We start from the raw sequence: 21,233 nt of genomic DNA, 5'->3' as shown, positions 1-21,233 counted from the left end.
AACTGTAGACTCAAGTTATAAGCTCAACTCTTAATAAAGAACACCTGAGTCTTTGGGTCCACACATTCAATCCACTACCCAAGGAGAATTGTTTTAGTTAGTCTTTATGTAATTTTAGTAATCAGCAGAAAAGCCAACTGTTACCTGGCTTTCCTTTCATGGCAGTTAAAAAAAAAATATATATATATATTTTAAATTTTTATAATTAATAGCTTTCATGATTGCAAACAATATCCCATGGTAATTCCTTCCCTCTCCCTGACATTCCCCTTTGAAACTCCACTTTCCATCATAACCCCTCCCTTTCTCAATCAGCTTCTTTTACATTGATATCATCTTTTCCCCCAGTTGTGATGGCCTTGGGTAGGTATTATAAGGCACTGTGAAGTCATGGATCTTCAGGCCATTTTGTGTCTGGAGGAGCACATTGTAAAGAATTCTACCCTTCCTTTGGATCTTACATTTATTCTGCCACCTCTTCCACAATGGACCTTGGGCCTTGGAAGGTGTGATAGAGATATTACAGTGCTGAACACTCCTCTGTTACTTCTCAGCACTGTGATGCTTTCTGAGTTATCCCAAGGACATTGCCATCTGAAAAGAGAAAGTTCTCTAATGAAAAATGAGAGTAGCATTAATATATGGATGTGAACATTAAGAGAAGTGCTTACTTGGCAATTTGATGAGCATAGTATATACATTTAGCCAGACAACATCAGATGTTATACCCCTAAGTCTCATGACTACCTCTGCTGTAGGTTTTCAGTATCAGAGACGTATTCCCTCCTAAGGAGTGGGCCTACAGTCCAAGAATAGTATGGTTGGTTACCCCATAATGGACATGGCACTATTGTACCTGTTGTTTCAATTGGCCTGGCTGGCCAAATATAAAGCTTGCAGTGTCTACTCTGGAGTATCTTCACTGGTGATTTCTCTCTCCCATTGAGCTGCATACAGTGTGGCTCTTTCTAGCTTTCTGTCAGCTGGTCTGCATGAGGAGATTTTCAGATCAGTTCCAACAGGATTTCTCACTGATATTGCAGCCCAAGTATGTGGAATCTTTAGCAAAAGAGTCTTACCATCTATTCCTGGTAGAACACCAAGTACCTTGGCAATGGCCTGTAATGTTTTGGGGTTATCAGGGACTCCCTGGCTAATAACTCACTGGAAGGTATTCCATCCCTGGCAATGAAATTTTTCTAATAATAATCTATGGCTCCTGAGTGTTCCATTGTCCAAAAAAACGTAGGTAGCTTTTATTTTAAGACTGTCATCTCATTTTTTTCGTGGGTTTCCTGTTTCTGTCTGATGCAATAGTGGTAAGGTATGTGAGTATAGAAATTTGTTCATTTGTTCTAGGTTAGGAAATTTGTTAGCTTACATGTAAATAGATGCACAATATATTTGAACAAAGGAAAAACTATTTTATAAACAAAAATAAGTCTAGCATGAAAAATTTTGGTCATATCTCTGATAATTATTTAATCCACCTCTTCATGTTGAGATTCATATTCACCAAGTGCAAGGAAGGATTTCATTTCTGTATATCTACTGAAGAAAATTCTGTCTTCATTATTTTATTTTTTTCAAGGTAACTTTTTTTAACATGCTGGTTTATGTTTAGAATATATTTGATGATATGGATACATTTTTTATTTCTATTTGTGAATATTATTTGGATGGAGGAATTCCATTGTGACTCTTCTATGCATTCATATAATGAACTTTGACCATATTTATTTTCTCTGTTACTTTTTCTTACCTTCTCCTTATTAACTTCCATATCCAACATGTCATCATCATTTTTGGTACGTGGCCTTATCCCACTCAGATTCCAGAAATGAGATAAAATATGTATATTTGATGTTATGATTGACATTTCATTTTTTCTTAAAATATCCCTAAAATCTCTTTATCTCCCTACTTCTAATAGTAAAACTCCCAAACTTAATTTCAAATAATAATGTTCTATGAAATCTTACCATTGACATGAAGAAATTGTTTTTATGTACAAGTTGCTTAATATTCCTTTCTCTTTCTTCAAAAAGGTTTTTAAAGGAGCCTTAGGAATCAAACTACCAAATTACCAAAGACAAATTTATAACATATAAGTAAGACAATCCCTTTCTTGTGTCACGGATGGGGTGACGTTTCATGAGTGTGCTAAAGTTATTGTACTCCTTTGAGAGGGTCGTTTACTGGCATGGGATAATCATATAGCCCTCAGATGCTGTGGGTGATGTAGTCCAACTTTCAGAGTTTACAAGAAAAGGAATTTCATCCAGATGGTTTGGATTTGCTCTAGTGCAAAGAAAGTTGACGATTCAGAGGTATTTGGAGATATAAGATATACAAAACCATTTGGATTTTATCCTAATGATCTCTTTAAAGAGACAGGCTATCATACTGTTCATAAAGATGAAATGATCCTTGTCAGAAATCGTCCAACAACACTACAACATAGTCTCACAGTAGCAGCCAATAGGATGCAGTTGTACCAGAACATTCAATGAGAGGCAGAAACTCAAACTGTCACTGAAGCCAAGGGAGAAAATTATGTATTTTAAAAATGGAAAAAGAAGCACAATCAAATATCTGTAGGCATTCTAATTATACTATTCATTTTTCTACTTATTAATTAATTGAGCAACTCCACATGGCAGGTGCTACACTACGCAATGGAGATATCATAGAGAACATGTCAAACCAAACCAAGTTCTTGCTTTCATAAATCTGACATACTAATGAGAAAAATCACACAAGAATCAAATGTAAATGTTACATATATACACACATGTAAAATTGCATATATTTGAAAACATGTATACATTCTTGTGTACATGAATCTCTTAAGTGTTAATGTGAAAGTGATAAACTCATATTCGAGAGTTTAGTGAGCATAGGTTCTTCATGCATTGCTATTTTACAGATATGTATTCAAGGTGAGAAAAGTAGCAAGTTTCAAGTTCTTCCTAACTTGGGAACCTTCTCAATATGTGTGAGAAATTACATGTAAGTAAGAAGAAAAAGGTTTATGGAATTATGACATACAGAGAATGGGTTGAAACAGGATTATATAAATGCCTCAGTGTTATTTAAAAAGTTCATGGCAAGCTAGAGAGATGGTTTAGCAGTCAAGGTGCTTGTCTGTAAAGCTTGAAAGCACATGTTCTAATCTCCAGGTCCCATGTAGCACAGTGATGCATGAGTGCAAATGTTGCACATGCGCAAAAGGAGATGCACACATCTGGAGTTCATTCACAGCAGCTGAAAGGCCCTGGTACACTCATTTTCTCTCTCTCTCTTCTGCTCTAGCTCTCATTCTCACTCTCTTCCTCTTTCTTTCCCTCCCAAAAATAAAATGATATTAATAAAGGGTACTTTAAAAAAGTTCATGACTATTTGGGAGGAGAAAGTGATAAGGTGTCTAGGGTGCTGTGGACAAGAGACAACTCTTGACACAGCTCGGTTGGTAAGTTCTATGCAGAAAGCATCCTCATACTATGAATCATGTACTTCTTCCTTGATAGAAAATCAGTTATGTCAGCTTGTCTTATACTCTTGAGTTTATTCTTACAATTTAGCACAAATCTAAATGTCTGAGGGCCTATATATGCAGCAAAATATATATTATTGTACTTAACCTTACCAAAGTCACTTTCCAAAGTACAGCAAACTGCATGTCTTTGACCTAAGGAGAAAGATAAAAATATATTTCCACTGCATGCAGGTATAAAAGTGTCTTAGCTTTTGCTCTTACACTTGCATTATTATTCACTAAAATTAACCTTAAAAAAAAACTCCAATTAAAAATGTCCTTCATTATATTTTGGTACAATTTATTCCCAAAAACCCTGTAAGACTATAGTCATTCTTGTCTTTTCTTTTAAAAACTTCAGTTGCATGTAAATAAACAAGTCAAATATTGTAAATGATCACCTCTGTGGCAATGACAAATATGAAAGTTATAAAAATGGTCACTTTGCTAATTTATTATAAACTACTCAAATAAAAATTCTTTCTTCAGAATGAGCATTTTTCACCCATAGTGCAGTTTTTCTTTCACTGTGCATGCCTGGCTTAATGGCATTCTGTTCTTTTTCATTTGTCTCTTCATAGAGGTTCTTCTTTGTAAACATAATTTTAAAAATTTTATGTATAATTGCTTCTTACAATAATTGATTCTTTACATTTAAATTGCAAATTATTTTTATGATAATAAAATTATAAATTTTATATGTATATCTTCAAAGTCAACTTATGGTACCTTTATCATAGCATAAAACATTATGTGTAAATTAAATCTCTTAGATTTAACTTGGAAAAAGCTTCAGTATATGTAAATAAGGATATATTTGTTGCTTCTTCAAATTTTATAGACATTTTCTTTTTACTTTAAATTTATTGCCTTGATTAAAAATCTAAACTATTGTGTACACTCATATTTTGTTTTTACTGTAATTGATAGATTATTCACAATTTATCCCATAAGTTAATATTGGGATTTCATATAGTCATTGTTGTGTTTAGAAGAAAAATCTCAAACTTTGTACATATAACAGGATTGTTACCTTGAGGTTAAATCCCACTGATCAAAAAGTCATTTTGGAGAATACGTAAATTAACCTGAAAAGAGATAAAGCTAGATGGTACAGTGTTTGACTGGCAAGCTAAACTGCTTCTGCTTCAGTCTACAGACTACATAAAAACTTAGTGGTAATGCAAGCTTGTAATCAAAGCACTCAAGTGGTAAAGGTAGGATGATCAGAAGTTCAAGGTTATCCTCAGCATTAAAAGGTGAAGGCCAAGGCTGGAGAGATTGCTTAGTAGACAAAGTGCTTACGTGCAAAGCCAAAGGACCCAGAATCAATTTCCCAGGATCCATGTAAGCCAGGTGTGCAAGGTGGTGCATGTGTCTGTAATTCATTTGGAGAGGTTAAAGGCCCTAGTGTGCCTCTCTCTCTCCTTCCCTCTCTCTCTCTTCCTCTCTTTCTCTCTCTCTCCCTCTCTCTCTCTTTTTTGCTCTTTACCCTATCTCTCTCAAATAAATAAATAAAATTAAAAAAAAAAATTAAAAGAGGTCAAAGCTATCCAGGGCCACATTAGTTCTAGTACAAAAAAGAAAATAAAAAATGAAGGAAGGAAGAAAAGAAGAAAGAGAGGATAGAGAAAGCCTAAATTGAGAGTGCCACTGACAGGGACTGAAAACATCTACCAAGTATACAAAAGGGTTTATGACTGCAGTCCCAAGAGCCAGGCTGTATCACCAGCTGGTAGTATAACTGGTCAGTGGCATCCACATGGCACTTGTTTTGTAGGCACACAGAGTGACGAGGCCAGGGAGCTTTCTGCCACAGATCCAGGGAGCTGCTGAGGCCAGGCAATGTGTGCCTGGAGTCCCTGTAAGGAATCCTTGAGGATACTACTTGAAATTTTAAAGGTGAGGCTAGATTTCACAGGAGACCTCAGGACATTGAAGATGCCAGGACAACGGTATGTACACACAGGAAAGCTGCAAATGTGGAGTGGTGAAGACCCAAGCAAGAGGTTATGCATGCTGAAGATGGCAGAGCTGTAATAGTTGGCATACCCAAGCCCTTTGGAGACTAAACTATTCCAGTACAATCCTCTGATGCACCATATGTATCAATGGAGTTTGGGATTTGCCCTGTTGGGTTTTGCTTTCTGTTATTCCCTTACTATTCTCTTATTCCTCCCTTTAAAAATGTGTATTTATTATTGAGAGAGAGAGAGAGAAAAAATATGAGCATGCCAGGGCCTCTAGTCACTGAAAATGGACTCCAGACACATTTGCTACACACACACACACACACACACACACACACACACACACACACACACACATATATATATATATAGTCTCCATAGATTTCTAGGAAAAGAAAATGTCATTGAATATATCATCTAATGTACTGGGTACTTGGTTAGTCTCAAGTTTGCCTGGAAGCAGACAAGACCAAAATGCTTACCAGATGGTTTCCTTACCTTTTTATTAATGCTCTTTCTCTACTCCTATATGCAAAGGAAGTCATGTTTGACAGAATTTTATTCCTAGTCATTTTCAGATTGACAAAGATGGTTCACTAGAATGAAGAGCATTTGTTGTGTAGTCTACTTCAACACTTTGCCAAAGAAGTTGTATGTTGAGGCTTCAGCAAACTGCCTATATCATGGAAATGTTCTATTGGGAGTTCACAGAGGTGATAAATCATCTGTCTTCCTCAGATAGTTTCCAAGTGGAAAGTACTACACAAGATGTATCCCATATGATCTCATGATGTGACTGTTAGCAATATTCTGGGAATCTTTTGGGCTACACAAGGAGCTAGCACCTGAACACTTTTACACATATGTTGTTGAAGTGATGTTTTGGGGACAAAGCACTCCATTAAAGATCTCCAGGTGGTACTGTGAGAAACCCTCTTGTTCCTTCTTTCATTTCTTTATTCTTTATCCTTTTTATCTCCTTTTCATCTTCTTCTCATTCCTTTCTTACTTCATTTCCCTCCTTCTTTCCTCTGCTTCTTCTTTGCTGTGTTTCTTCTCTTTCTCTTCCCCTTCATCCTCCCTCTCATCTATATTTGTATGTGGTCTGTCTGGCATGCATGTGTGTGTAACATTCACACATTTGTACAGGTGCCTGTGAAGGCCAGGCATTGATGTGACATTCTTTCCTTCCTTAATCTCCACCTACTATACACATGGTAGCAACTCTCACTGAAATCAGATTGACTGGTTTGGCTGGAGAGGCTAAACAGTCTACCCTGGGGATACCTTCTGCCTCTTGAATGTTGGGATAACAGAAAATCTACCACATCCTTATGGTATTTATATGTGGGCCAAAGGTCCAAACTCTGGTTCTCTTGCTTTCTCTGCATGGGTTTACCCATGGAGTCATCTCCCCACCCCCCAAAGAAACCCATCATATTGACAAAAGTATCAGTAATGGCTTTGTTTCAATGGGTATAATCAATATTTTAGACAAGTGCATCATTTAAGAATAGAAATTTATAAAGGCTATGATCCATTCATGAAAGTGCTAGAAGTCAATTTGTGCACAAAGTATTTGACTATGTGAAATGACAGAAAAAAATTACACAGAAGAAACTGAGCCCTGGGAAGAGAAGAAAAGAGTTACACAGTTGCATCCAAAGAGCCAGGGAAGGGGCTTGAGGAGCCTTTGTTTATCAGTGAAGTATGTGACAAGTGAAAGAATATTTAGATAAAAGAATTCTAAACCAGCTTCCAAAATTCTTAATCAATACTAGAAGTCAAGATGGTTGCAAAGATAATCATGTCAGTTTCAGGGCCACTAATTCAGAAATGAACATGAAAGTCATATAAATAAATTTGCCCATTTATAGAGTACCCTAAACAAATGTAACGAGGTTTTGTGACATGGTTGATATTGATTAACTGGTCATAAACTAGAATCACTCTCGTGCATTGTTTTTAGTATTAGGTCTGAAATGAGGGATTATCCTGATTAGATTAATTAAGGTGAAAAGATCCCCCTTAACTGTGGGCAGCATCGTTTCATGTGCCAAGGTCCTGAAGTGTGCAAAAGGGAGAAAGCAGGCGGCGTACAGCCCTTGTTATCTGCTTCCTCACAGTCAACGGAATATGCTCAGCTGCCTCAATCTAATCTACTGGAATGACTTCCTGGCCAGGATAGACTTAAAATGAAGCAAGTCTTCCTCCCTATCTTCCTTCTGGGCAAGTATTTTAGCTTAGCAATGAAGATGTAACTGATATTATGAAACAATTTTAGTATGAAGCCATGGAGGAGGTCTCATGGGAAAATAGGGCAAAAATACCAAGTGTACGACAGCCCGGAAGTATTTAAAACAGGAATGCAAGCAAATGCACCAAGAACTATGTTAGGAAAACAAATCCAAAGACTGTCAACCAGTGTGTTCTATTATGCTGAGATATAAAAATTAAGAGATTATTACATTTAGCAGATAGGAGGTCATTGCTGGCACTGAATCGATCATGTGACTTATATAGAAATACTTTCAAAAGTGATTGAAGGAGAACCAAAAGGAGTAGTGAGGATAGAGGAGCATATATAAAAAGTTATGTATCAAATTGAACTAATTGGAATGGCAATTAATGAATGAGGAAGAAAGCTCCAATTACCATTTTGAACTTATCATAAACAAATTTAGATTACAATACACATGCATACAAAAGAAAAAAATATAGCTACCAAATACAGTTTTAAGACTGAGGTAATAAGTGTTCTGGAATATGTGTGTACTGAAATATAAATTAAAGGGAGGAAAGTAGTAAAGGCATACATATTTAACATATAGAAACACACTGGTAGGGATAATATAGAAACTGCTATTTTCTAGCAGAATAACCGTGCCCAAATCATGCAGACTATTAGTACCTCCGTGAACCTGTCCACAGATTGCCAAAGCCCATGACTGTGCTAAGACTTGGATTCACGTGGAGGTATATTTGCAAGTTCTTTAAAGATAATGGATTACTTGTAATAGGCTAGAAGAAGAAAAAAAAAACATGATAAGATTTTACAAGAATATTGGAAAGAAATGCTAGTCAAAAGTAAGGTTACCATGGAGCTTTGAGATACTGGAAATTAATAGAGACATAAGGAGAATAGCCTTTTTACTAAAAACAAAGATGGAGACAACTGAAAATATATCAATACTTTTAACTTCTGTGTGAATTCATTAACATTATTTAGATGTAACTCTTTTATATTTTCATGGTCTAATTCATAGGAACAGAAACAAAATGAGCCATTGTAATATTGATATCTCCCTCTTGTGTTAGCATGAGTCCTTATGTACTTAACAAATAGAAATGGAAATCTTTTCTTAGATTGCTTAATCAATCCAAGGCCTCACTTCCTTCTCTTTGCAAACTTTTATTAGTGAATTATTGCTAAATGTAACTTCCTAATAAACTAACCAATTAAAACTCATAGAGCATTTATCATACCCCACATTTTTATTCCTAACTAGTTTGATAAATGTTCATAATATCAAGGCTGAAATTAGGAGATATAAAATTTGTCTAATTCTAGTGTTATTAGAGCACTGTAAAATATATTTCAATATGCCCCATACTTTTATCAATTGCTAGTTTTCACTTCATGTTTCAAATATTATGCTTATGAGTTTCAGGATATAACATTCTAATTTAGAATAACTGATAGTAATATAATATAATATAATATAATATAATATAATATAATATAATATAATAACATAATATACATGTCAGTATGGTTATAATTGAGCAATTTTGAAGTGGAAGTCTGTGGAAAGACATTTTTGGTGACTTTTGAACGTGGTATGTGCCAACTTTTAAATTTTGATCTCTCTTGTAGTGAAAACATGTGGCTCCAATCTTCAAGGACCAGGTGGCACCTTCACATCACCCAACTTCCCATTCCAGTATGACAGCAATGCTCAGTGTGTCTGGGTCATCACAGCAGTGAATACAAATAAGGTAAGGAAAACAATCTTGCTTTACAAGCAGAGTCATGAGGACAAATGGAAGAAGAGCATGAGGGGAATGCAGAATAGGATTTTTCCAGTCAAGTGTCATTTGACCAATATTGACGACCTAGCCATTTTACAAAACAAAGCTATGTGAGAAATTTGAAAAGCATAATATAGAATTTTATAACAATACACTTTTCTACCCATTCACTGCTATATAAATGCAAGCACATTGAAACGATCAGTAAATGTATTCTGAGGTATGTCTTTGAAGGCTAAAGCCTGTACTTCTTTTTCTAAAACAGAGCCATGAGTCATAGCTCCTCACTTGCTATCTATTTTATGTGATGTGTCACTCAGGTGTATTATGATTTTTATGCATAGCTAGCTCTCATTTGTGTTTCTCTGTACTAGCAATCACAGACTTATCAGCCATAGCTGGTTTAATGTGCTCTGAACTGATAGAGGATTCATGGATATATCAGAAGTTTGGATTTTCTTTCTGTTTGACTCTGAGTAATACATCTAAATTTGTATATGCCACTGCACTTCAAACAAAATTATAGCATCACATGTATGTAATAACAGCTGAAAGTTAGATTTCTTCTCTTGTTCTCTTATTCTCTTATGCTGATTCTCCTTGAAAGCTCTGTGTATCACATATTTTCTCATTGCTGGAACAAAGTACCTGACAGGAAACAGCTTATAGCAGGAAAGGGGTTCATGTCAGCTTAGAGTTTAAAGAAGAAATATTCATCATGCATTGCATCTTGCATCAAGCATTGCAGAAGCAAACAGACATGTCATATTTTCAAGGATTGTGGGACTGGGACATAACTCCACCAAGCCCATATTCATTGGAGCACATCCTCCAGCAAAGCTCTACTTCCCAAGCTACTGACTTGTGATTAATTATTCAAATAAATGAGGCTAGAGGGGATATTTTACATTAAAATTACCATAATATGCTTCTATACTAATCATAAAATGACCTAAATATAGAGATTTTAAATTGTTTTTAGATTGTTAGGTTGTACAATATCTTTTCTAGGTTAAAATATGTTTAGCAGTGAAGGCCATGTAGTTGGATCAGATCCTGGTACAAATACTGGCATATCATTTACTAATCACTTTAAATTGTTTAAATTGTGAAGTTGGAGTTCATTTTCTTTGAGATGTGAATAATAGTTTGTAGTTCACATTATTATGATGATGGAAAATAAAGGATATAATGCATATAAGCTATTAGAAAAATTAATAGTTATTTGAAATAGCAATAGTGATTGGAGAAGGTATGCAGTACATTAACAGGAATGACTTTGGTCAACAAGTTCATGAAATCTTATCCTGAAGTATCTGGGTTGATTTAAATATCACCATACCAGCCTCTCTTTTATTTTGATGTCATCATCTTTTCCTTCTATTATGATGGTCTTGTGTAGGGCACTGTGAGGTCATGGATATCCAAACCATTTTGTGTCTGGAGGAGCACATTGTAAAGAGTGCTACCTTTCTGATTAAGAGGGGGTGAGGATATGATGGAGAATGAAGTTTCAGAGGGAAAAGTGGGGGGAGGGAGAGAATTTCTGTGGCATATTTACAATCATAGAAGATGTCAATAAAATAATATTAATAATAAATGAATGAATATAAAATAGCTGTCAATTACATTTGCATCCTAGAGAAGTTCTGATTTTTGAATAAGAAAAATAATAAATTAGACAACTTCCTTTAGCCTGAAACAAACAACAAATTAAATATTTTAGAAACATAATCATTGTATCTACCCAACTTCCATCATTGTTCCAATGCTGCAAATGTTTATTGAATACCTCTAATGGGAAAATTATTTCTTGTGGATAAATAATCTATGAAATTTTTGGAAAAAAAATACTTGTTAAACAAATAAGTAGACATATTTCTAGTATTGTTAAAAGTACTTTTCATGAATGATTTAATTCTCTTCCATCTCTGATGCAAGACATAATTTTATTGTCCAAACTTAATGAAGTTCTAAATAGTTTGTTAAAGATCACGTATGCACCCAAGGTCAGAGTTTAGTAATTTTGATAATAAGCATATATGTTTTATGAAGTTATGTTTCACAATAAGTTATGTTTCATTGAAATATGCATGAAATCATGCACTGTTAAGCATGGAGCTCATGTATTGTATTAGATTGTATTCATGGGAAAAAATTTTGTGTCATGACATTTAATTTTAGAGCACTAAGGATTCTTTATGATGTCTAGCTTATTAAGTTTCAAATACTGCCTTTACTGAGTTACCTGAAGTTTGTCAGAATATCACAGCATTCCTCATTTTTCTTAACATAAAGACCCGTCTTGTTGCCTCCTTTTTCCTATGCCAAACATGTAATTAAATTTTCTAAGGTGGACAGAATTGCTATATTCATCAAAGTGCTGAATCTAACCTTAATTGTGTTCAGTTGCTTTATATGCACAATACAAATTCTTTTTACAATTCTAACATTAATCTACAGTATCCATTATATATATATATATATATATATATATATATATATATATATATATATATATATATATATGTATACACATTAGTGGTTCACTTAAAGTAGGGTTAATAGAGATACAGGGAGAGAGAGAGAAAGGGGGAAGAGAAAGGGAGAGAAACTTTCCTTACTACCTGGTTGTACTTGTCTGTTTACTATTAAATACAGATGATATCTACTATATCAATTTCAATTTATACTGTAGGCTGCAAAAACACTATGTAGGGATGTATATCCATTGACCAAGACCACTGGCACAGAACCCTTTACCAGAGGCATTTGATAATATATATCTTAGGCATACATCTCTTCTTGTTGATATGAACCCAAATTAACCATGATATTTTATCTTTCTATGTTTTAACTATTCTATTTGTATATATATTTCTTAAACTCTGGATGTGGTGACTGATGTCTTTTTTAAAATATTTTTTATTTATTTATTTGAGAGTGACAGACAGAGAAAGAGGCAGATAGAGAAAGGGAGAGAGAATGGGCGTGCCAGGGCCTTCAGCCACTGCAAACGAATTCCAGACGCGTGCACCCCCTTGTGCATCTGGCTAACGTGGGACCTGGGGAACTGAACCTCGAACCGGGGTCCTTAGGCTTCACAGGCAAGCGCTTAACCACTAAGCCATCTCTCCAGCCCCTATTTGTATAATTTTTAATTATAGCTTAGTTGTGGACTTGCACACCAGCTTCACTGAAACATAACTGTTCTTTTTTTGTTATAAATCATAATATATCATAAGATTTCTGTACTGTTTAAATAAGAAAATGTGAAAACCCAACACCACTCAGGATTAATTTTAATCATGATATATACTGCTCTTCAGTTACTCATTATATTTGCTTTATGTGCTAATGAGCAAATAATTTATTACTATATCTGTCTTAGACCAAATATCTTACTTTACAAGTAGTTGTCCATAGTGATCAATTTGTAAACATTGAAATTTATTTCACTAAAAATAATGTATCATGCATGAACCTTTCAATCATAGCACACACTTTTCCTTTTTGATATGGGAACCAAATACTCCATTTATTTATGCATATGGATACTGATTATGATTGGCATTTACCTCATGGTACCCACGTACAGTATCAAAAATAGCTGCTTTAACCTGGTGCTTGAGTTTATTGTTTTTCTTGCTTTGAAAATTCATTCAACAATGTTTTCATGTATAAAATAAAGTGTTGCATATTTATTTTATCAGTTTGTTTTTAAGAGATTTATTTATATATTTATTTGCAAGCAGAGAGATACAGACACAAAGGAAGAGAGAGAGTATGCGTGTTCTATGACCTATGGCCTATGGCTACTGCAAAGAGCTCCAGATTCATGTACTCCATTGTGTATGCATCTGGCCTTACTTGTGTACTGGGGAACTCAACCTTGATCATTAGGATTTATAGCCAAGTGCCTTAACTGCTGAGTCATCTCTCTAGCCCCCTATCTGTTTGTTCTCTCAAAGTTCCCTTTGGAGACTGTTTTTTTTTTATTTATTTTTTTTTATTTTTTTAATTTATTTTATTTGAGAGCGACAGACACAGAGAGAAAGACAGATAGAGGGAGAGAGAGAGAGAATGGGCGCGCCAGGGCTTCCAGCCTCTGCAAACGAACTCCAGATGTGTGCGCCCCCTTGTGCATCTGGCTAACGTGGGACCTGGGGAACCGAGCCTCGAACCGGGGTCCTTAGGCTTCACAGGCAAGCGCTTAACCGCTAAGCCATCTCTCCAGCCCGAGACTGTTTTTATTGAATTAAAATAAAAGTGTTTATAGATTTCTCAAGAACACACTAATGTTGCAGTGCTTCAGTATAAAGAATAGAAAATCAATGTAGAAAATTTCATATTTATTATGGTCATAGAGGGATAGTTCTTTAGGAAAATACACAGGAAGGGGTTCTAAATGAGATAGTGGGGAGAGCATACTCAGCAAATTCATTAAAAATGTGTGTCTATATAACCTACCTTCCTACTTACCCATCATACAGCCAACTTTCCACATTATATTCCTCTATCTATATATCTCTATGCACCAAGTTCATGCTATGCAAAATGATTCTTATGTGGGAAAAAGTATAAAGAATATTTCTATACTAGCTTTGCCAGATAGTAATATAATGGGAGTCACATATTCAGTTGTAAACTCTAGTAGCCACATTTTGCAGAATCATCAATTTTATTCAATGTGAGTATTATACTTTTAACATACCATTGCCATAAAATAAATTTGACGATTTACCATAAAAAATTGTCTTCGTCTGTGACTTCTGTAATGCATTCACCACTTTAAGTGCATCATAACTCAGATTAACTAAGTCTTCAATATCCACATGTTGCCAGTGACTTCCAGATTGAACATTTTCTTCAGCATAAAAAGTTCAACTTGACTGCTCAAAGGTAGACTATATGAAAGATGATGGCAGTGATATTGAGGGAGAATACATGTCCTTATCAACAGATAACTTCCCAGCAGATGCTTTTAAAGGTGTGTCAAAGAAAAAGGACAGAAAGTGTTCCCAATAGCAAAATAACTCTAGGTTTTCAGTTTCTCAACTTTATTTCAGAGCTTCCAAATATTTCCATTTCAAATTTTAGGATTCCATTCCATCTGAATTAATGTCATAATTATAGTTATCATAATAATTTTTGATAATTTACAAGTTCATTACTTATAATTATATTACCTGCAAAATTGAATTTAATTTCAGATAAATTTGATTAATCTATTGTATAGTATTTCATAATGACCATAGGTTTCTACTCAATCGCCATGATGTTGTGTCATTCTAAGTATATTGCGCTCATCAGTAGCAATTTCCTCTGATAGTCTTTGTGGTTATCAGCAGTTTATTCACCAAGTATCTTCAGCCTTTACCTCTGCCTCCATGGTGTTTGGTTTCATATATGTGCCATGGAAATTCTCTCCTTCCCCCCACTAACCCCGTATCCCATCTTTGGGGTAGGGTTTCACTGTACTCCAGGCTGACCTGGAATTCACTGTGTAGTCTCAGGGTGGCCTTGAACTCATGGTGATCCTCCTACCTCTGCTTCCTAAGTGCTGGGATCAAAGGAGTGCACACCATGCCCAGCCTTTTTAAAAATTATTTATTAGTTATGGGCATACTTTGTATGGAAACAACACATGTTGGTACCAACCTTTCCCTCATCCCTGTACCTTTTTCAAAGGGGCCCTCCTCATTGAGGTTGCAGGTTATCCTGCTGGGGATTTTGGGTTGTGCATTGTGGGAGCAGCAGCCAGTTACAGGGGAGAGGCAATGCCTCTGAGCATAATGTCCTAACCTGTGGCTCTAAAAGTCTTCCTGCCCCTCTTCTATAAAATTCCCTGAGCCATGGTGGCAGAGTTTTAAGTCTACTTCAGTGATGGCCTCTTAGGAGCCTCTGGATATCTGTTTTTGTAGGTGTTGAGTATCCTCAGTGTCTATCTCTTTCATCCTGGTGATGATTATCAAGTTCATGGTGAAAGTAGGTTGATTCTTAATATGAAAAAAAAAAAAAACATGAATCTAGTTGTAGTCAAGAAAGCATAATCTATAATAGGTAAACACATGCAACTTGGTATGTTGAATTGTAATGAAGTTGGTGACAGCAAAATATTGTGGTTATTCTTTGGGCTAATACTTAACAAAATCTTTCTTAGTTGTCTCTTAAATTTATTCCTTCAAGTAAAACTGTATATATTTTTTCTAGTTTCTTTACTGCATTCATACATATGCAAATAACTCCTTAGCTAACATGACATATGCATAAAAATTAATGTGGAAATGGCATCTATAATCCTACGTGTCTCCATCACCACACATCTGTGCTTTGTTTTTTAATTTTTTTCATTTGACAGAGAAAGGGGGGTTGAGCGTTGCTGTGCCAGGGCCTCCAGCCACTGCAAAGGAACTCCAGACGTGTGTGTCTTCTTGTACATCTGGCTAACGTGGGCCCTGGGTAATCAAACCTGGGACCTTTGGCTTTGGAAGACAATACCTAAGCCCCAAGCCTCATTCAAGCCCTGCTTCTTCTTTTATGCAACCAGTGGAGTTATTTATGGTCTTTCACAAAATACATTAAATAGATGCTCAGCGTTTTTGGCTCTTATGCAGCAGAGAATGACTTCATTAGCTACATCTTTAGCTACATCATTTTTCTGCCCAAAATGTTAATCCATTAAAATATTATCTAAATATTACACCTTAGTATAAAATTTAGATATACTTATTAATGTAAAAATGTAACAGGATTCATTATTAATGATGTACAGGGAAAATTTTTTGTTGTAAATTTATTTTATGTGTAATGCCTTTCTTTTTGATATTTTAATATTTGTACATTCAGTTTACATAGAGACTCAGTATAACTGAAATCTCATTTATATATCATATATCATATATATATATATATATATACATATATATATAAAATGTCAAAAGATAAAGAGGAATGTGCAATTACTAGAGATGGAATTTGCAGGAGGACTTTCTAGAACAACAGCTGAATTTCTAAAAATGAGTGGCTCCATGACTAAAACTCACACCTTTAAGCAAAGGGTAGAAGCAATGATATGGAGACAGTTCCTAAACTGGTGGAAAAAAAAATTGAGAAATTCAATTTACATTTTTACATCTCCCATACCAAAGAGCAAAATATAAAAAGTTTGGCTTAGAGCTGAGACACAAAACATACATAATTAACATAGAATCACTGTCAAAGAATATGAACTGGAGATAATTTACATTTGAGATATATGTATAACTTCTGGAGATTAAAATATATAAAGAACTACAGATTTCAATTTATATCTTGTCAGAAATGGAAGTTAATTGAATCCAGGAAACTGAGATTACACAATAAGCCATCATCAGAAAAAAAATGGTGGATGGACAACTGATAAGAGCTAATGAGTCTGGAGCCTATGGAAAATATGTCTTTGTGCTCTATTCTTAAATTATGTATATAAAACAGAAGGCTATTTTTTTAAATTATTTATTTATTTATTTATTTATTTATTTATTTGAGAGTGACAGACACAGAGAGAAAGACAGATAGAAGGCGAGAGAGAGAATGGGCGCGCCACGGCCTCCAGCCTCTGCAAACGAACTCCAGACGCATCCCCCTTGTGCATCTGGCTAACGTGTGACCTGGGGAACCGAGCCTCGAACCGCGGTCCTTAGGCTTCACAGGCAAGCGCTTAACTGCTAAGCCATCTCTCCAGCCCTGAAGGCTATTTTTTATATCAGTGTCCATTTAACTACACAAATATCAAAATAAATGTCTTAAATATAGGCATATATTTTTCATATTCATGAAATAAGCATATATGTGCACAATTGTATGTGTAAATGTGTAACATTAATATGTAAGAAAATTTATTTATAATTCTAGTATATTGATAGACGTATTTGCTGCTAAATTTTTCTTAATGGATAATAAATGTTCTATTATTTCTCCTGTGAGGATTACAACAAATTTTTGCCAATTATATGAAATATGTACTCATAGCTGATGTTAGGAAACTGATTGAGATAAAATTTAGTGGTCAGCATCACTCAACTATGCTAACATTTTAAAATAAAAGGAAGAACCAAATAAAGGAAGCATAGCATAATGATTTCCTTACTGTGTCTTTGCCTCCAAATGACTTTAGTTAAATACAGTCTGAAAGTTTTCAGGGAAATTAAAAGAATGAATTGATATTATGGATTCACTGGGAAATCTTTCTTTTTTGTAAACATGATTTTAACCCATGGTAATTCCCTCTCTCCCCCCATTTTCCCCTTTGAAACTCCACTCTCCATTACATCCCATCTCCCTCTCAATCAGTCTCTTTTGCCATATGAAAAGAGAAGTTTCTCTAATCAAAAGTAAGAGTAGCCTTAATATAGGGGTATAAACATAAAAAGAAGTGTTTACTGGGCAATTTAGTGAGCATAGTATATAAATTTAGCCAGTCACCAGCAGATGTCATATCTTTAGGGCTCATAATTACCCCTGTTGTAGGTTTACAGTATCAAGGATGTATTCCCTCCCATTAAGTGGGCCTCTAGCCCAAGTAGAGAATGGTTGGTTACCCCCATAACAGACATGGTGCTATTGTACCTGTTGGCTCATTTGGCCTGGCTAGCCAAATATGAGCCTTGTAGTGTCCACTGTTGAGTATATCCACTCCTGATTTCTCTCTCTCCAATTGAAGTACATGCATTGTAGCTTTATCCGGCTTTCTGTCAGCTGGTCTACATGGAGGAGGTTTTCAGGTCAGCTCCACCAGGATTCCTCAATAACCTTTCAGACCAAGTATGTGGAGTTTTCAGCAATAGTGTCTTACCATTTATTCCTGGTAGGAAACCAACAACCTTGACAGTGGCCTGTAATGTTATGGGCTAATCAAGGACCTCCTTGGCCAACAACTCACTGGAAGGTATCATATCCCTGCACTGAAAATTTTCTAATAACAATCTATGGTTTCTGGGTGTTCCAGTGTCCAAAAAAATAGGTTTCCATATGACTTATTCATATCCTTTTAGATTTTGATTAGCCCTCCCTCTACCTTTCCTTTATTCAATCTCTTCTCCTGACCTCACTTGGGCCTTTTTACCCCCATTAATATGTTTTTCTACTTACACATATACAATACCACCCTGTTAAGTTCCCCCTCCCTTTCTATTCCCTTTCTATCCCTTTTCTAGCTTACTGGCCTCTTCTATTGAGTTTTTTCCTACTCACATAGAAGACCAATCAGTTGTATCTAGGATCCACATCAAAGAGAACATGTGATGTTTGGCTTTTTGGACCTGGATTACCTGAGTACAAACCTTTCCAGATCCATCCATATTCCTACAAATTTCATAATTTCATTTTTCTTTTAAGAACTAAATAAAGATGCACAAACAGAAAGTTTGATTTTTCAGTGACTATCTTTAAGTTATTTCCTTTCTTTTTTATTTCTTTGTGTATGTTATTTGTGTGATGTGTGTGTGTGTGTGTGTGCCAGGAGTTACATGTTAACCTGTGTGTGTGCATATGTGAAGACAATATATTGGCTGTTTTCCTCCATTGTTCTCCACTTCATTTACAGAGGTAAGGTCTGCCACTTGAACCCTGAGCGTCCTATTTGGCTAGACAAGTAAGCCATGTTGCCCCAGGGATCCCTTGTCTCTGTTTTCTAAGTGCTATGTTTATAGATAGTGATTATTGGTTGGAGAGATGACTCAGCAGTTAAGGGGCTTGCCTGAGAATCATAACCACCAGGTTCTATTTCCCAGTACCCAAGTAAAGCAAAGTGGCACATGCATCTTCAGTTTGTTTGCAGTGGCTAGAGGCTCTGGCATACCTATTCTCTGTCCTTTCTCTCTGCTTGAAAATGCATAGATACTGATAGCTAATTTGCTGGTATTTATATGGGCACTGGGAATATAAACTTTGGTCCCCTCACTTGCATGGCCATCATTTTATCTACTGAGCTACACACTCCCTGCAACTGCTTGTTCCTTTTATTTTGTTTGATTCAGGTTGTCCTTATGTCCTTACCCAGACTGGCCTTAAACTTGCTGTCACCTGGGCTTGCATAACCTCCTAACTCCACTTCCCACTTCCCAAGTTCTTACATGGCAGGTATAATTAATATGAGGCCTTTCCCTCAAATTTTGCTCCTGAAAATTGAAAATCTCTCATTTCCTGTCCATACATTTTTTTCTATTGTCTTTTGTTTTCTTTGGCCGAGAACTTTTCTTACATAATTACTACCTTATCTCAGTAATTCAAGTCTTATTAATGATCTCTGGTTGAATAGTCATCTATCATCCACCAATTTATTTATGAACAGATTAGGAGTATTCTGGGCCCTCTCATCATTCTGTTAGTTTAGTCTAACTTTCTCCACATAAGCCTCTTTCTCTATTACCATTCATTCATTCACATTTCTATCATTTAGGATGTTCTTCCTCTTAGGGAATGCTTGCTTATTCACACAAGTGAATGTGTACTGATCAGCCACTACTATCTACTGTTTCTTTTGAAGTAGGAAAGTAGAAAAAAAAATATGTCACAGTAAGAAAGCCAAGCTTTTTACTGGAAGTGAGGGTTAAATGTAATATATTTGCCAGTGAACACCATATGAAAAGCAATATAAGTTATATAGGACCAGCATAACTGCAACAGTGGTATTTCTATTCGCTTTGTGCTTGGCCAGCCCCTACCTGTTCCTCATTCATTCAAAAATGTTGAAAAACTACCCCTTTCTCATTCTGAGAGGACTTGAAGACAGAGTCCCCTAATGTAACATCTTCTCCAGGGAGATATACTACAGTGGTATGGTGGGACCAACTCTTACCAGTTCTTCAGGTTGCAAAATTATCAGGAGTTTAAAAAAGTGCTGTTAAGCATATTTGATATTATAATTTAGATGAAATTAATAAGTGAAGTTATAAAGTTCAACATATTATATTGAAATCAAAATTAGCCATCATTTAAAAGTCATTATTCTATAACATTTCCTGGTACTGAAATATGAGTTTCTCTCTTTCCTTCCACCCATTGTCTCAATGGCTTCTCATTCTTTTAGCTGGCATGGCTAGATTTCCTTGCATCCTTCAGCTGGATCTTAACATAACATGCATTTGTTATAGACTTCCAAAACAGAGTGCTGTTGACTGTCACCTATGAACCCTGAGGCATGTAGCTAATATATAGACAACATTTTTATCATCTCTGGAACTTATATAAAAAACTACCTTTTGCAATTCTTAACCCATGTGCTTTCTCACTCAGCATATTTCCCTGACATATTATATCTTACAAGTTGTAATTTTCCTTGTTTTATTTATATCTAGGTTGGAGAAATCCAAGTTTTTAAAACCCATGGTAATGTTGATTGTCTTTGCATTCTTTGGGTTTGCAAAGTAAGGATTCCAATGTAATCCCATATATATTATTGTCTTGTATATTAATAGTAAAGTTAATGATTATTTTCTTTATAATGTTATCAACTAGGATGAATATATTGAGGGATCAGAATATCTTATGAGATTATGACCAGTCTCAGTTCTTACTTTAAAATGTACATAATGTAGTTTTATCTACTTTGAGTAATTTTGACAAATAAAATCATAATGTCTCTAAGATGTAAGCAACTCTCAAAACTAAGAACATTAAATCCACTGGGAAGCTCATAATGAAAGATAAAT

The 21,233-nt window shown here is 35.3% G+C and overlaps 1 protein-coding gene across 7 annotated transcripts in view; it reads left to right on the top strand.

The window, feature by feature from the left end:
* The window catches only part of Csmd3 (CUB and Sushi multiple domains 3), a 1,124,273-nt gene that overhangs the window by 514,575 nt on the left and 588,465 nt on the right, over nt 1-21,233 (top strand). For all 7 annotated transcript variants that reach the window (XM_045143269.1, XM_045143267.1, XM_045143265.1 and 4 more), the window contains one exon: nt 9,386-9,507. In XM_045143269.1, coding sequence (XP_044999204.1) covers nt 9,386-9,507 — 122 coding nt within the window. The remainder of the gene's footprint in view (nt 1-9,385; nt 9,508-21,233) is intronic.

This window comes from Jaculus jaculus, chromosome 2 (genome assembly GCF_020740685.1).
Source record: "Jaculus jaculus isolate mJacJac1 chromosome 2, mJacJac1.mat.Y.cur, whole genome shotgun sequence".
In the NCBI taxonomy this organism is placed as follows: Eukaryota; Metazoa; Chordata; class Mammalia; order Rodentia; family Dipodidae; genus Jaculus; species Jaculus jaculus.
The sequence above is the reverse complement of the archived record's forward strand: the minus strand, read 5'-3'. Positions and strand labels throughout refer to the sequence as shown.